The sequence below is a fragment of the Odontesthes bonariensis genome, chromosome 16 (assembly GCF_027942865.1).
Source record: "Odontesthes bonariensis isolate fOdoBon6 chromosome 16, fOdoBon6.hap1, whole genome shotgun sequence".
Classification (NCBI taxonomy): Eukaryota; Metazoa; Chordata; class Actinopteri; order Atheriniformes; family Atherinopsidae; genus Odontesthes; species Odontesthes bonariensis.
In genome coordinates, this window is record NC_134521.1 from 16,320,949 (window position 1) to 16,333,446 (window position 12,498).

At 38.0% G+C, this 12,498-nt stretch overlaps 1 protein-coding gene across 3 annotated transcripts; it reads left to right on the forward strand.

Annotated features, from left to right (window-relative positions):
• The first annotated feature begins 3,302 nt into the window (after positions 1-3,302).
• spns3 (SPNS lysolipid transporter 3, sphingosine-1-phosphate (putative)) lies at positions 3,303-10,755 on the forward strand. Of its 3 annotated transcripts, none has more exons than XM_075486432.1 (13): positions 3,303-4,723; positions 5,914-6,160; positions 6,246-6,311; positions 6,604-6,740; positions 7,543-7,694; positions 7,950-8,016; positions 8,097-8,239; positions 8,649-8,801; positions 8,890-9,079; positions 9,186-9,251; positions 9,347-9,445; positions 9,580-9,751; positions 10,161-10,755. In XM_075486432.1, exons 2-13 carry the CDS (start codon positions 5,914-5,916, stop codon positions 10,229-10,231), a joined length of 1,563 nt encoding a protein of 520 aa, XP_075342547.1. In that variant the 5' UTR covers positions 3,303-4,723; the 3' UTR covers positions 10,232-10,755. The 3 variants fall into 3 exon arrangements, with proteins under 3 accessions (XP_075342547.1, XP_075342549.1, XP_075342548.1); XM_075486434.1 differs by having other exon boundaries at positions 10,164-10,755; XM_075486433.1 differs by having other exon boundaries at positions 3,303-4,719.
• Positions 10,756-12,498: the final 1,743 nt, after the last annotated feature.

A 12,498-nucleotide genomic window follows, 5' to 3' on the forward strand; every position in this document is an offset into this window, starting at 1 on the left:
CTTCGATAGAGAATGTTGATGTAATGATGTTACTGGTCAAATTTGTTGTGTGGGCTTTTGATGTACCTATTCAGGGGCTGTACAAAATAGTCTTGCTTTCAAAACCAATTAATTTTTTGAATATATCTGGAGGGAAATGAAAGAAAAAACAAACAACACATATCATAGGCCCAAACAACTTCTGTTTTTTGCCAGTTAAAAAACACTTTTGTTGCCTCTCTTGCAACTTCCATTTAATCATCATTACAGAATGTAATGTGTTTGAATGACAAAATAAAATTTCTTAGAAACGTTGTACATCAAGTACAGATCCCAAATACATGTCAATATACTACAGTTTCTTTAGTTTTTTTAGCTATAGTGGGATTACACCAGATGCTGGCACTTGATGAAAACACAGAGCATAATCTTCAAGCACAGTTATGTGTTCATCAGCCAGCTAGGCAGATAGGAAATATCCTCTTGGAGTCCCTTTCAATAATGTATCATTCCTCAGCAACTGACTGGTGCACAAATGTTGTGAACGGTAAGCCAACTGCACCAGTCACAAGTGAAGTCTGATGCCTAGAAATAATTATTTGATGGCTGTAAGGGACCACTGCCACATGAGAAGGATTAATGGGGTTTCAACCAATTTTATATTCTCTGTGCACATTCAAACAATAAAGGACATTTTTCTGTCCGTGGAAAAATGCTTATTTCAGTTTTCAGCAGCTTCTAGAAGGACTGGGGTCTGTGTAAAAAAAAAAAAAAAAAGCAATAAATAAGCTGCAGCAAAGTACAATTTGAAGAACAACAAATGAACTGAATGGACCATACTGTGTCCCTGACAGTTTGCATAACCAATCTTTAGCCTTAATTAGTTAATTAATTGAAACATTAGTGCAACAAACTAATACGTTAAACGATGTGGGTTGAACTCTGCTGCTTTTGGAAGATGGCTATTTTTAGAATATCTAAATTTAATTCACAGCTGACACTGCTAAAATAGCGAATTGAGGTAATGCGAGATTAACATTAGCCTGTTAGCTTAGCGTGTTGAAGCTAACAACGGTTACGCGAGCTAACGTTAGCCAATAGATGAAGTGAGGTGGCTAAATATGTTAACAGGTCAGAGTGGTTAATAACGGAAAACGCGGCAACTATTGATACCTTACTTTCATTTACGTCTAAGAATTGTAACTAACAGCACGTTAAGAGCATTACTGGTAAACGGTTTGTTTAAAAATGCAAAACACCACTTGACGTGTTGGTTAAAATACATGTAAACAGCTAGAGGCTAACGATGTGCTCACTTTTAGCTAGCCTGATTCCAGAAAGTCGCTGGGACTTCTGACAGCGGCTTTCAACTGAAACCAGTCCGCAACATCGACACACAAATTTACACAAGTTAGTCTCCCTACACATCAACTATAATGGTTTGTTCAGTGTTTTAGGACGTTTGTCAATTATCACTACAATAACCAAGAGGTAGTTTATTTGTCATGGAACATTAACGTTAACGTAAAAGGTTAAACAAAAACAGTTTGCGCCAGCACCATCGTTTCAATCACAGCTACATCGCTGCCTGTAATGCCTTCGGTAGCTGGGTATCCAGCATCAGTTAACATCAAGGTTTAATTACCTGCAAGCTGTCTCCTGAGTAACAACACTGACTGAGGCTCTGTCATAGTTTAGTAAATATAACGCAGCTATGTTCAGAGGTGATATTTCGAGGTAACAGCGTTAATTTAACGTTCACTTAACAGAATCCGTCCCTTCTATTTTCCGTTTAGCATTCTCGTCATTCTTCTTCGTCGCTTTCTCCTGCCACTGCTGTTTTTTTTTCTTCCTCGTTGAAATTTTACAGCAGCCGGCACTGCCATTGAGGCATTACTGCCATCTTCTGAACAGACCAACTCCGTCAGTTTCGAATCCTCATATATTTTAATCTGTAAGTATGATTGTTAAAACTGTTTCATGTGACATGTTGACAGTGTTGCATTTCTATTATAACGAGCTGAAAACATTTCATTCATGTTTTTAAAACGCCCATGTTGGTATAGGCTACATGTCACTAAAATTCTGAGCCTAAAGTCACCACAATGTTCTGTCAGTCTACAAGCTGTACTGGTTCAAATGTTTAGATGTGTTTTATTGACAAACCAAACTGGAAAAACAACAACAACAGAAAAAAACACACAAAAAAACAAGTAAAAGGCTCCTTTGTTCCATAAATACGTTCACATGTGTAGTGCTTATGTCCACTCAACATATGACAAAACATTTGTCCATGTTCATGTAACTTTTAACAGTACTTCAGCTGTGGCAAAACTACGTAGCCTTTGTAGATTCCTAGCCTGACGAAAGATTTGACTAAATTCAAATTTAGTCTATACTTCTGTAGTCTTGTTGGACTCTGTTGTCAGACTTGTCCCTATCATTGTTTATCCTGGACTTGATGTGTCGTTTGACCATGTCATCTTATCATGTCATTTGACTATGTACTAATGTTGTGTTGCTTCAAAGTGTAATGATTTTTATTTGCTTCAGTGTATTTATTTGCGTTTCATTTATAAATTTCTTTAAATGTCAATAAATTTAGAGAGGTGAAGGAAGAATCAGCTGCTCCAAAATGTCACCATGACAAAGGAGATGGCAGCCCACTTTAGGAGGTCAGGAACTGTGGGAAGCCGTTTAATATCATAGATGAGGAGAATGGAGTTGTTAAGCACTACAGCTTTTTGGGTGTCCTCAGCAGGATCAAGTAACTTCGTTGAAAACATCAAGGGTAAAACCCCATCGAGGGTCACAGAACAAAATACTCTTTTTCACAGAGAATTCATCCCACTCCTTTATTAACTTACCACTGATAAAGCAAAACTCCTTCTCCAACAAACCCATTCAGCTCCACTGTCATCAAGGATGCTTGATGAAATCTTAAAAAAAAAAGTAAAGTAAATAAGTAAAGTAAATAGCAAAGTAGTGCATGTCCTGTAAACAGTGAACAGACTGTTTTTGACAGCCAAGTACTTACTGCAAATGTGCAGTAGTTCAGTAGAAATCAAAATCAAATCAACTTGTACCTCCTTACAGTATGTAACAGCACATGTTTTCATCTTCTTTGTGCATATTCTGTCCATCTTGTTGTCCTCACCACACATTTTCAAACTTTGATACCTGGGAGATAGTTTGCAACATTGACAGATTCACAACACTCCATGAAATAGTTATTTAGGAACTATAGATGTATGTCTAGTAAAGTAAAGTTCTTATCATTTTTGATGGTTTAGATGACTAGAAGCTGTGAATATTATGCAAATTTCACTGAGATTCAGCTCATCTTTTCCATCAGCAAACCACATGTAAGTGAATATTGGAGCAAATTGCAGACAATGTCCAAACAAAGCGTACATGTAAAAACGTACTTATTTTCACACATTGAGAAATTCTAATCTGTTGGGAAAAAAAAGGGTATGAAGATATGAAAGTACTATCTGAAAAAGAGTGTTAAAAAGCAAAAATAACAGACAAAATAAATAAATATACTTTGGCATTTCTCTTGTTTCATTATAGCAGTGACTGCTCTGTTCTTATTCAAAACCTAAAGCGAGAAATTATGTCACACTCTCTTGAGTTGTGAGTGAGGGGGAGGAAGCTGATTGACAGATTAGAATCACTCGTTCCTGGCAGCAGTAACCACACCTGCAGCTGTGGTGGTAGGCGGTTCTCTGTCTCTGCTTTTTCGTCACCGAGTCCGTTAATACTTGATCCAGTAAAGGTGGAAAATCTATAAACAAGCTGATGCATTTCAAAATGGGGCTATGCCATGTGGACAGAGGTGATTGTTTTTTATGGAGTGTGGGTCAATAAAAACTTTCAGTTTCTCTTGCATAATAAACTGACTTTTAGTTAGGAAACCTCTTGCGTGTAAACATAACACTAACATGACCCATGTGTTTGAATGTTGTGGGGGAAAAAAAAACTTTTATGTTTATCTTTTTGTGACTTCATACACAAATGAGACTGTATTTATTAACTTAACATCCACCCCAGTTTGTATTACCTGGTGTCTCTGTATTTAAATAGTACTTAGAGCTGGCTTCCCCTGTTCTGAGAGTACTTTGGGCCTCTTCAGTGTGTTTCTAATGAACCCTGGTATGTTGGATACATTTGTCTTTTGGCTTTGATGTGGCAGATAATTCCTAGACTTTGAGGACCAATTCCTTAAGATAGAGCAGTACCACCTCTGTTCTCTTATTATACACACAAAGATAAAGTATCAGAGGCATACAGCTGATCAAAGTCAAAAGACATTCAGATAAAGCTTAGTAACTGAAACCCCACATGCAAAGTCTGTTTTGCCATTCTGTTCTCTGTGTAAATAAAGCTTCTAAAAAGTAAGTATCAATTGGGCTGACAGTAAATAATATCGTCCTATTGTTTTTTTGTTTTCTGCTTCAAAAAGACAGTATGAATAACTGAACGACAAGGCAGAAGAAAAGTGACAAAGATATTGCATTGCATTAAACCAAATCTAGAAGCATATGACCAACCCTGAGTGGGCTGGTCCTGTCGCTAACTTAATATATCTTGAGTCAAGTTAGAAGTGAGGCTTCTGTTAGCTTCCTCAAGCCACAGAGTCACACTGAGGGCCACGCTGCTAACTGACAGTCTCATGTGTACAAAAATAAAATGAACTGAGAAGATTAAGAATCTCTACAAAGGCACCATCAGCAAGTAGGTGAGTTGCTTTCTCTTATTTAGATTTAAGACAGCATGAAAAACCTAAAGGTACAATACCTGTACGATTTGATTACGTCAATGATATAATTACACCAAAAGCTGTGATGGCGAATTTGATGAAAGGCAGCTGAAGCTTTAACAGTACAGGCACTGCTGTGTGGTGTTAAGAGAAAAGATTTCATGCACAATGATCTCACTGTTTTCACTGCAAGAACTCTGTAACCTGGGCACAAAGTTTCTGAGCTTCTCTGTGAGTACAAAGTTGAAACCAAGATGCTTTTTGTATGATGTTATTGTCTTCTTACTTAATGTGTACATCTATTGTACACTACTGTTTAATCCTGTCTGCTATTTTATATATAACAAGCAATAAAGTATTTTACTCATCAGTAATCATTAGCACTGTGACCATGTTTTTTTTCTCGTTTGTAAGAACTGTGAAATATCTGACAAAAGAGCTTCCTCCTTTCTGTTATTTTGAAAGAGTTGTTCTTATACACTTGTGTAATTTCCTTTTGTGTAAATTTTTCCCCCCACAAATTATGTTAGCTTATTTCTCGCAAACAACATTACTTGTGGACCAAAAGACTTGAAAAGCCATACATGAAGAGAAGAATGTATAATGTTCTCATTGTGTGTTATTAGTAGATTAATGTCCAGTATGACATTCACAGTCACTCGTTGTCTGCCAATAATATAATTCTATTCATTGTTTGTTTCTAAATTGCTGCTTGTTGTTAGCTGTGTAGTCATGTAGATATAATTATCTATATATTTTTGCACATTTACCGAACAAATCAAATCTAACACAAAAACAAAAGTATTTGAAAAAAGAAAGGAAGATTTATCACCATGAAAAACTGTCTCACCAAATAACAGTCATGGGTTCGTAATCTATTAAAGGCTGCAATATCAAATAGAATTACCCTTCAGTAAAAATCTTTCTTTTTTTTCATGCTATAAGTGCTTCATCACTTCTTTCACCACAGCTCAGTGGACTGGTAGGTTTTCCTGTTTCTACTTTAAGCAAATAATTGGTTGTGCTAAAACTTTGTGGAGGTGTAGTTTTAGATTTCATTTACAGTATTCATTCTCTCACTCTCATGAGATGTTAAAAGAGGGCCTGTTTCTGAACCACTGTGCACATGCTGCAGCATTTTGAATATGTGACACGCTCTGTGTCTTTAGATGAGGAAAGAGCTGCCCACTATGGAGCCCAAGACATCTGAGACATCCCCCCAGGACGACCCAGTACCTCGATGGAGCGTGAGCTCCAGCTCGGGGCTTCATTATGGCACTCTTGTAAACAGCGTTTCATCACTTGCACCAATTGCAGCAGAGAAACCAGCCATACCAACTAAGAGGGCTTATATAGCTATAGCTGTGCTGTGCTATGTCAACTTGCTCAACTACATGGAGCGATACACAATAGCAGGTTGGATGATCCTCTTGCATTGCACGTTGCTATAGCCTCAGATTTGGTGACACTTACAGGGAATTTTATATTTACTGTCATGCAGGCGTCCTCTCCAACATCCAGGCTTTTTTTGAAATAAGTGATAGTACAGCTGGACTTCTGCAAACAGGTATGAGGATGCATCTCATCAAAAAAAAACACACAATTGGTCCTTATTTTACCTTGAACTATTTGAAATGAAGTTCAGCAGCATGTGTTGCAAGAGAACTGAAAAGCATTGTTGGTTTTTACAGATACATAGACTATGACATTGACACCCATGCATACACGTGCATACAAGTGAATGGCACCTATTGTTCCCAACTCAGCAGTTTTAATTTTCCTGTTATGTCTACCGAGAGTGTTTTTTTTTTAACTTTAATTGTAAGTGAATCACTAATTTTCTGTCATTGCATGTACAGTTTTCATCTGCAGCTTCTTACTTTTGGCGCCTCTTTTTGGTTACCTCGGGGACCGCTATAATCGCAAATACATCATGATTGGTGGCTTGAGTGTGTGGCTTCTGACTGCAGCCGGCAGCTCTTTTGTCACAAAGTCGGTAAGTGAGAAACAGACCAAGAAAAGAGAAAAAAGGAAACATTGCAATGTGGCACTTCCTATGGCTACTGGTTAGCTATTCTTCCTCTGACATTCGAGTTCATCGTGAGTGTTAGATCTGGAGTTTATGGAGCTACGAGCACACAAAGCAAAGCTACAGTAGCAAGCACAAGTAAAGCAGACAACTGTAATTTGTTGATAAGACAAATCAAATATGTTTTTTTTTATCGTATGCACACATGAAATAGTTTCATTGCTGGTGTAAAAAGTATTCAGCTGCCTTTAACAACCAAAAAAAAGTGCATCCAGAAGCTTTGGATCAGATCCAAACTGCACACATTTTGGGCCTCTCTTGCTTATAGAACCCTTTCAACTATATCGTCTATATTCTTCCTGTAGGGTTTTTGGGCATCAACAGAACTCTTAAGTTAGCACCACAGCATTTCCTCAGAGATCTGATTGGTTCATCAAAAGAAGGGTGTTATATACAGGAAGTAATTTAGTAGCAGATATTCCTTAATGTTTAGCTTTATTTCTCTGCAGTTGACAGAAGCCAACCTGACATTTTAGCAGTTTAACCCCACATACTTTTTCCTGCCACCATAGATGGTGAAGAACACAACATGAATGAGTTCGGTGTTTGAAGAGCGAGAGAGATTTCACTATATTCTGATTATTTTGAAGATAAGGATAAGTTGACGATTGCTAACCTAGATCTAAACTGTGCGAATGACTCATTTTTGTGGCAAATGGAACGGGAAACAACATTGAACTGTTTCATTTTCTTTCTCGTATCTATCTAGTACTTCTGGCTTCTTGTTCTGCTGCGAGCTCTGGTCGGTGTAGGAGAGGCCAGTTACTCCACCATTGCTCCCACCATCATAGCAGACCTCTTCACTGGGGGTCAGCGGAGCATCATGATCTGTGTCTTCTACATCTTTATCCCTGTTGGAAGGTTAGCAACAAACTCACTCTTAGTCTACCGCTTTGATTTTTCTGTTCGAATGTTCAGTCACACTAATCTACTGCAGTACGCCAACGCTGTTCAGATATGACTTTTGAATGGCGTTTTCACTCTAGATGGGAAACTGTCATATCAGATGTCATCTGTTGTGGCTTTGACTGAAGCAAATTTGTGCCAGATTTGTAAATTGCTTTGTCATTCAGCTATTAATAAAAGCTGTGTTGTGACCTCGTTGTATGTTTTCAGTGGCCTTGGATACATAACAGGGGCAGGGAGTGCTTCTCTAACAGGAGACTGGCACTGGGCTCTCAGGGTGAGATCACGTTTACTATCATCAATCCAAAAGCATTGATCAGTATAAATTGACAGAATTTTTTTTGTTGATGTTATCAGATCACTCCCATCATGGGTGCAGTGGGGCTCATCTTGATGATCTTCTTTTGCCCTGACCCACCGAGAGGTGCAGCAGAAACAAATAGAGATGGAGTAACAGAGCCGAGCTCATACCTGGAGGATGTAAAGTACCTTCTGAAAAAGTAGGATGTACAAACAAAGGCTGGATTTCTCCTGTAACCAATAGAATAGAATTAGTCACATCAAACTTATCAGCTGAATATTATTATTTATTTTATATATAGACATGTAACAAAAAGCAGCATTTTAGACAATGGATCTCCTCAATCTGATTGTTAAAGAGGTAAAAAGGCTATTTTTACAGCTGAAAAATTAAACGTGCCTCTGTTCTCCAGTGAACCAACTATACAATGACATCATTAACATCGCTGACATCACATTTAAGATCTATAATCAAATAATCTCAGATATAACTATTGTTTCAGTGTTGTGAGATTTTCTAAACAAAATATTTCGTTATATGATATTTCTGCAACAAGCTGTTATCTGATTTGAGTTTTTGCTCCTCTTGTTTGTGGACTCTGATTTTAGTAAAAGTTATGTGTGGTCATCACTGGGAGTGACGGCTCTGGCCTTCCTCACCGGAGCCTTGGCCTTCTGGTTGCCCACCTTCCTATCCAGGGCTCACGTTATTCAGGGACTCAGACCGGCTTGCAACGGAGAAGCCTGCAATTCCACAGACAGGTGCAGCATGACCTTTGACTTGCATTTGAATCGTTCTTTGAAATTTCTGCAGATTCAAAACAATGCCATCTGCTTCTGCACCCTACAGTTATGTCTTTGGTGCTGTGACGGTGGCAACAGGCATTCTGGGAGGGGTTCTGGGCACCAGCTTATCCAAACGGTTCAGAGATAAAGTGCCTTATGCAGACCCACTCATCTGCGCAGTGGGGATGCTTGGATCGGTCCCTTTCCTTTTTATCATCATCTTTGTGGCATCTTCAAGCATTCCAGCCACTTATGTAAGGCTCAAGCTTTTGTTTGATATCATCTTCATTCTTCACTCTATAGAAGATAAATGTGGGTTGACTTTAGGCCAAAATTTGTGTTTTGAATTATTAATTTCAGGTGTTCATTTTCTTTGGTGAATTATTGCTTTCATTGAACTGGGCTGTCCTGGCTGATATACTACTGGTGAGCTTAAATTGTGTTTCTTGGAATAAAATTGTTGAAACTGTCTGATGAAACTTGGTTCCAACATGTTGTTTTGCTTCTACTTTTTACTTCAGTACGTTGTTGTACCAACCAAAAGGGCCACAGCTGAGGCTCTACAGATCACAGTCGGTCATCTTCTTGGTGACGCTGGGAGTCCTTACCTGTTAGGAGTGGTGAGAAACAGCTCCACTTTTACACTGTCTCTCAGTCTTTTAACCTCTCACAGTTTCACACCTCTATGAACACACAGCTCTTGGAAACCACACTATTTTCATCTTTAATGTTGTTTTTGCACCTGCGTCTCCAGATATCTGATGCGATCCGTGCATCGAACCCACAGACCCATTACTGGAACTTCCACAGTCTGAAATTCAGCCTCCTGCTCTGCCCATTTGTTGGGATCATAGGCGGAGTGTTTTTCCTGATTACTACCCTCTACATTTCTGAAGACCGGAAAGCAGTTACTCAATTGTTTGAAGGTAATATAGCACCAAACACACCAACACCCAGAGTGTACTGGATCACCATTCACTTGTTAATGTCTGCGTCATACACTTGCTGGAGAGTCCATCCATTTCAGAACAATAGTCCTTTATTTAACTAACTCAATACAAGATAGCTCTCCTCCTTATGCTGTTAAGCAGAAATTCCCCTTATCTGCACACATACCCCAATAACACTGTGAAAGTCTAGTTTCCTGGCAGCTGGCAGGCAGAAACAGGCTCAAGCTTATAAAGACAATATTGTCTTTCTTGTTTGGATCTAAACTGACTTCATTCTTGCCATTCTTTTGGACCTTTCATTGCACCAACTACAGTAGTGTGTTTGTGCTTGCTCCCTGTTTTAGTTCAGAATGTTTTATATATGTCTTTGTGTGTGTGTTACCAGAAGATCCCCCGCTACAGCAGGGTCCCATACCTGAACCCTCCTTGGAACTGAGCGACAAGAGAACTGAGTAAATATGGGCAAAAGCAGTAATTATTTTAATGTAAAGTATAGCTGATGTTAAGTATATCACTGGCTTAGAGATCTGGTGGTTGAGCTTACTTGAACAAAATCCCTTTTTGTCACTTTTCACCAACACACCATCTATAGATGCAGAGAAAACTCCACACCATCGAATGCTAACTTGTTCTCTCAGCCTTGAACTGTTTTGCATCCTGTTTTAGTTGTTTAATTTATTTGGATCACACATTTGTCACAGAGGTATTTTTCAACTCTGGAAATTTGAAATAACTTAAACGCAGCTATTTTTATTTATTTAGATTCCAACTAGAATTTGTTTGCCTCTCCCCCTCCCATGATATTACCTCAGAGTATTTTCACAGTGCAAGTGGTCCTTTTTGAAATGATCACAGTATTACTTTTCTTTTCAGCGGCACTGTTTAGTATACTTGAAAAGTAAATGTAATTCTATTTGTCTGTAAATATAGTTTTTATCTTTAAATAAACTTGCAAGTAAAATGTTCTTTCAACCCTTGAAGAGCTTGGTTCTTTTTTCCATCTATGTATGTATATTTATATTGTGCATGTGCTGTATGTTTATATACTGTACATATACTATCTATTTAGATGGATCTATCATTGCTGCATCCGCAATCGTAGATTGAAACGTTAATGCCAAGAAATCGTATAGACAGAAGAGAAAGAGAGATATTTTCTGGCCATAAGCTCATTTATGATAGACTGATGTGAAATGAAAAGCTCTTTCTAATCTGATCAATCATTTAGAAATTATCTTTGGAAATATGAATATGTTTTGGAGGGCTAAAAAGAAGAAGGGACCATCTGGCTATTATTTAACTAAAACAGTTTGACAAGCCTCGACAGTGAAAGTGTAAATAAAGATTAGTTTAATCCTTCGTTAACACTGTATAAGCATTCACAACTTCACCACTTCAGTGAAGTCAAAGGTGCAATATCTTCCTCTGAAATGTAATTGACCAAATACTTTTTAATAGCTCCTTTGGTTTCACCAGAAGTTGAAAAATGATGGTTTGGTTATTTCTCGACCATCTTCCAGTCGTACTTTACAATTTGCTTCACATTCTTTGTGCCCCGTCCCACACATCGTCAGCCTATAACCCTCAGCTAAAATGCTGAATTTGCTGAAGTATCCTGAGGATAATTAAATTAACCTTTCCATTCATGAGCATCCGTGCCAGCATACAGCTGCTGCATCTTAATGAGGACCAGAGGGGCTTCGGGCTGGACCAGAACATTTGCACACAATGGATTTAAGGACAGAGGCTCTTAATTCTGTGCATTTCCTTGAACAGCTGCTGGAAATAATCTAATTCATTCTTTTGGGAAACTCTAATGATGCAGCAAGAAAATTTGAGGAGCTGCTTAGTTTAACACAAAGATGTGAAGTGATCTTTTTATTCCGGGAACTTTGTCCACTGGGTGGCGCAGCTGCATCACTGTAGAGAAAATACTTTCATAAAGATCCCCATTGTGTTCATCCCCATTAATGAAGCACAGTGTATTTACCAGATGTTCATTGAGACCTCCTGTAGACCTGACATAAGGGATGTTCATGTTTCCACGCACAGACTATACAGAATTGCAGTCATTTTCTTTTATATCCCCACAGATGGAGCAGAACAGTTACATATAATGACATTCCTGTGGTGATAATGTATGTGAGTAATTTGGACTGCTTTAAAAAGAACTGCAACACACTGTTATACCTAGCCTGGCAGATAACTATTTAATATTTTAAACACAATCAAATTCAAGAACACAAATGAAGCTCTGATGAAAAACAATGAAGTGAGCGAAGTGGGGAATTCATGATAAAGTATATATATTTTCAGTTAGGTATGTATTTATTCATTTTAAAGTTAATGAATATATCATTAAAATACAGAGCCCCAGGTTGAATTTGAAGGTATTCACATCCAAATTGAAAGTAGGATTTAGGTATTAAGCCCTTTAATATGAAGCATCCTTTTTTTCAATGGAACAATTGCAATTGGACAAGTGACTCAAAACCTGTTCCATAGACAGCTGTTGACTTTTCTTTCATTTCTTACACTTAAGCAGGTGAAAGGTCTTGAATTGACTCACGGTGTGTCATTTGCATTTAGATCATTTACAACAAATAAGCTCTCAGTGTGAATTAAACTTTGGCTGTGGATGGGGGAACCAATGAGATAAGACAAATCAACAATTTGGTATATTCTGAGGAAAAAAACAACACACTGGTAAGCAGCATGAAAAA